General features: G+C 45.8%; 1 protein-coding gene across 1 annotated transcript in view; it reads left to right on the plus strand.

Annotated features, from left to right (window-relative positions):
* Positions 1-3,392, plus strand: part of GIMAP4 (GTPase, IMAP family member 4) — a 4,849-nt gene extending 1,457 nt beyond the window's left edge. Inside the window, exons 2-3 of the mRNA XM_029921559.1 lie at positions 21-101; positions 1,617-3,392. Coding sequence (XP_029777419.1) covers positions 35-101; positions 1,617-2,548 — 999 coding nt within the window. The 5' untranslated portion in view covers positions 21-34 and the 3' untranslated portion in view covers positions 2,549-3,392. The remainder of the gene's footprint in view (positions 1-20; positions 102-1,616) is intronic.
* The last annotated feature ends 1,122 nt before the right edge of the window (positions 3,393-4,514 follow it).

The following is a 4,514-nucleotide window of genomic DNA, read 5'->3' on the forward strand; positions in this document are numbered from 1 at the left end:
GTTATGCTTCTCTATGGCAGGAGTTCACACTGCAATGGCAGACCCCACGCGTGGTCCATGGTGTGGCGCCAGTGACCCCAGGAGCAGCTGTGGTGAGATGGGTGAGTTCCTGATCCTGTCCACCAGGCCGGGCTGGGGGAGGACCGTGCGCAGGGGGTTCTCTTGTGCCGGCAGCCAGCCCTCATCTGTCTAGAGCCAAATGTTTCCACCCGCATGTCTGACTTTGTCTTCATTTCCTCTGTTCTTTCTTTCCTGTTCACACCGTGCACTCTCTGCGGGTAAAGCACATATCTGTTCTCCTCCCACAGAGAGAGAGAGACAGAGTGAGAGAAACGGAGGGGCAGAGAGAGAGGGAGAGAGAGAGACACTGAATCTGAAGCACACACCAGGCTTTAAGCTGTCAGCGCAGAGCCAACCCGGGGCATGAACTCATGGGCCTTAAGAAGCTGGACACTTAACTGACACACCCAAGAGCCCCCCAAAGATTTTTTAAATGTTTATTTAGTTTTGAGAGAGAGAGACAGAAGATGTTGAGCAGGGGAGGGACAGAGAGAGAGGGAGACATAGAAACTGAAGGAGGCTTCAGGCTCTGAGCTATCAACACAGAGCCCCAAGTGGAGCTGCATCCCATAAATAGTGAGACCATGACCTGAGTAAAAGTCAGACATGCAACCGACTAGGCCACCAGGTGCCACTTGGAGGTGAGAGGGAGAGGCAGTCAGAAAAAGGGGAAGGTGAGAGAGAGAGAGAGAGAGAGAGAGAGAAACTTAAGCAGACTCCATACTCACCGTCCAACCCTATGTGGGACTCGATCCCACCACCCTGGGATCATGATCTGAGCCAATATCAAGAGTCCAACAGTCAACCGGTTGACCCTTTCTGTTATTTTTTATATGTCAAAGGATTTGATAATAACTTTAGAGAACTGTCGATATTTTCTGGCTATAATTCTTTAATGTCCTAATTTAGAATATAGAAACTTCACTGGATTCTAAGCTAAGGTCTTTATATTAAATGTAAATTATATTGTTCTCTCTTGTGTCACAATCCCTGACAGGATGGTTGCACAAAATAGAAAAAGACACTTTGTCTTTCCACACAAGCATCCCGTTTGTGCCTTGCAAGGCTGGGATGGCTTATGTCACCGCCTAGCTGGCTTCTTAATGGGAGAAGCAAAGTTCCATGTTGAATATAAACAAGGGGGGGCCACTGAGATGCCCCAAAGCCAGGTCTCGTGTCCTATACTTGCTGCACTGCTCTTATGAGGAGCAGCTACCAGCAGCAGCTCAGAATTCTCTTCCTAAACTACAATATTTTGTTTCCTCTTCTGTGGGCAACTTAGCTACAAAAGGTTAGAGTAAGAAACTCCAGGAAATTCTGGAAAGTACTTGGGCATTCCCAAAGTATTGCAAGAGAACATCAGCTTTTCTATAGACTTCGAATAGGCTTCTGTAGAAGGGCCTTCTACGGAGTCCCTGTGAGTGCAGCGGTCCCTTATGGCAGGGGAACCGGGAGCAACAGAGGAGGGGTGTGTGTGAGGGGAACTGGGGGGCCCTGCAGGGAAAGCAGCTAGAGGTCCACCCTAATGCTCTGGCTTTTCTTTCCTGATGTTCCAGTGCTTAGAAACCAAGATGGCGGTGATTCACAGCTGAGACTTGTCTTAGTGGGTAAGACAGGAGCAGGGAAAAGTGCCACGGGCAATAGCATCCTTGGAAAGAAAGTGTTTCCTTCCAGCATTGCCGCAATATCTGTCACCAAAACCTGTAGCAAAGGGAGCATCAGGTGGCATGGAAGAGAAATTGTAGTCGTGGATACGCCTGGCATTTTTGACACCGAGACACGTGATGCAGAAACCTGTGAGGAGATTGCTCGCTGCATCATCCTGACTTCCCCAGGGCCTCACGTTCTGCTCTTGGTGGTCCCGCTGGGCCGGTACACGAAGGAAGAGTGCAAGGCCACAGAGAAGATTCTGCAAATGTTTGGACTCAGAGCTATGAGATACATGATTCTCTTGTTCACCCGGAAAGATGACTTGGTTGACCTCAATTTCCTTGATTACTTAAAGGAAGCACCAGAAGACATACGACAGCTGGTGGACAAGTTTGGTGATCGCTACTGCCTGTTCAACAATCGGGCGACAGGAGCTGAGCAGGAGGTCCAGAGAGACCAGCTGCTGGCGCTGGTCCGCCGCGTGGTGGCCGAGAATGAAGGGAGATGCTACACAAATAAGATGTACCGAAAGGCCGACGAGGAGATTCAGAAACAAATCCAAGCCATGCAGGAACATTACAGGGAAGAGCTAGAGAGAGAGAGAGTGAAGATAAGAAAGGAATTTGAAGACAAAATCAGAGAGCTGGAGGATAAACTAGAGCGGCAGAAACGAATGGAACAAATGGAGAAAGAATTGGCTGAGCGAGAGGCTCTCTATGCCCTAAAGCAGCAAAATGCCAGATGTGAAGTTGAGGGTCAGTACAGGATACTTGATGTGATCATGGCAACACTGAAGATGGTTTTTCCTTTTTTATCTCGCCTATTTATGGAAGATTAACGGGAATGAAAAGATCTCCTATTTCCTGCACATTTTCTGCTGGTGGTGCCAGCCTCCCAACCCCCGAACTCATTCTCCAATCTTGGAGTAGTCTCAGTTCTGTCTCTCAGACTCTCCATTCTGTCTCTCTGACTCTCAGGGGTATAATCAAGTTCACTGTGGATGATTGGCAGATGTGTGATTGACTTAACAGGAGAGGGACAAACTCTCAATTTGTGGAACTCCAGAGTAGAAGGTGATGATGCTCTTCTAAGAAGATGACCCCAAAATTTCTCTATTCATCCCCAGTAAAATCTAGATTCTTTCTAGATTGATGGATATCCTCTCTGTGTCTTCTACTCACTGATTTTTGCCCTTAAAACACAGTGACCACCTTTCCTATGTGGTTTGTTAGACAGGTTGGTTCTTTGACTTGGGTAATCTGTCAATTCTTATAGAATTCTTACAGATGAATGGAAATGTATTTAGTTATATTTTTTACAAAAGGATTCAAATTGTTCCTTATCACCTGCTCATTGAAGAACATACAGTTGTCTGGAAAATAGATCTCTCAGAACTCAACTAAATGAAATGCCAGAAAGAGCAGGTGAAAAACAAAGATTCAAAGTGGAAGAGAGCAATAGTTGCCATGTTCAGATGGATCTGAGTATAGCAACTCTTTGTCCAACCCCCACGCAACATGTTTGCTGAATAACCACTTCTCTTCTTTTTTGAGAAACTGTTGCCACATCACCTCCAACACCTCACACCTTCATTACTAACTGCAGGTACGGCCCCCTCCCAGTGAATTGTTTGCTAATGTGATTATAATAAAAATGCTCTGTTCTCTCATTATTCTCTAAAATTTGAGTCCACTTCTTAGAAAACACCTCTGTTATTTGTTTCTCTTTATTATTTTATTAAAAATTTATTTATTTATTTATATTTATTTATTTATTTAGAAAGAGAGAGAGAGCATGAAAGGGGAGAGGCAGAGACAGAAAGAATTCCAAGCAGACCCCACACATTAGCACAGAGCCTGATGCAGGGCTCAAACCCACAGACCATGAGATCATGACCAGAGCTGAAACCAAAACCGCCCATGTGCCCCACCTTTGTTATATTCTTCTACGAACACAGAGGTGAGTTTCACTTTTTGGTAAAGGTTCAAGATGATTTCAGAACTAGGCTTGGTCTAGTCTCAAGTATCTCTCCTCCATTGCCCTGGGAGATTCCAGCCACATTCTCAACTGTGTGGGATAAGCTTAGGAATCCCCAGGGCTTGAACCAATGGATTAACAAGGCATAAAGAAGTACAAAGCCATAGGCTGCTCACACCCGAGGTGGTGTAGACAAGATTGGGACCAGAAGATAGAGCAGGGAGGAGCAAAGGATCCCAGGATAGAGTAGAGGGTTCCAAGGAGCCACAGGATGGGGGAGTGCAAGGGCACCCAGAATAGAGAGGGGGGCAGAGGGCTCCAATATAAATGTGTATGAGGTAATCAAGATTAAGCTTTCCTTCCTTACTGTGAAAGAAGAAAGCAGAAAGCTGCTTTCACAGTAAGGAAGAACCAAATGAGGTAAACAAGCAAATACGGTTATAGATTGCTACACTGTGGGTGATGCTGCCCAGAACACAGCTGATTTACAAAAGAAAAGATGCCTTGTCAACCCTGACATTATTGCCCTACCAGTCTTATCCCCTAGGCTAGCTAAGATAGAGAGACACGGTGCCCACTGTCTGCCGTTAAAAACCTTCTGCCCATCTGCCCAGTGCCAGGGTTTTGTTTTATATTGACTCAAACCCCAAACTTTGTATATCTTCAAAACTCCCTTTCCCTCATGCCCATGAGCTAATGTTCACAAACTCATTGTGTCTTTGTGCATGCCCATCACTGTTGTTAGCCTTCTAATCTTGGTAAATATGGGGCAATGACCCTTATTCAGGGCTCTTGTCCTTTCCTGGACAATAGCCATCTCTCACTTT

Source organism: Suricata suricatta, chromosome 2 (genome assembly GCF_006229205.1).
Source record: "Suricata suricatta isolate VVHF042 chromosome 2, meerkat_22Aug2017_6uvM2_HiC, whole genome shotgun sequence".
Lineage (NCBI taxonomy): Eukaryota > Metazoa > Chordata > Mammalia > Carnivora > Herpestidae > Suricata > Suricata suricatta.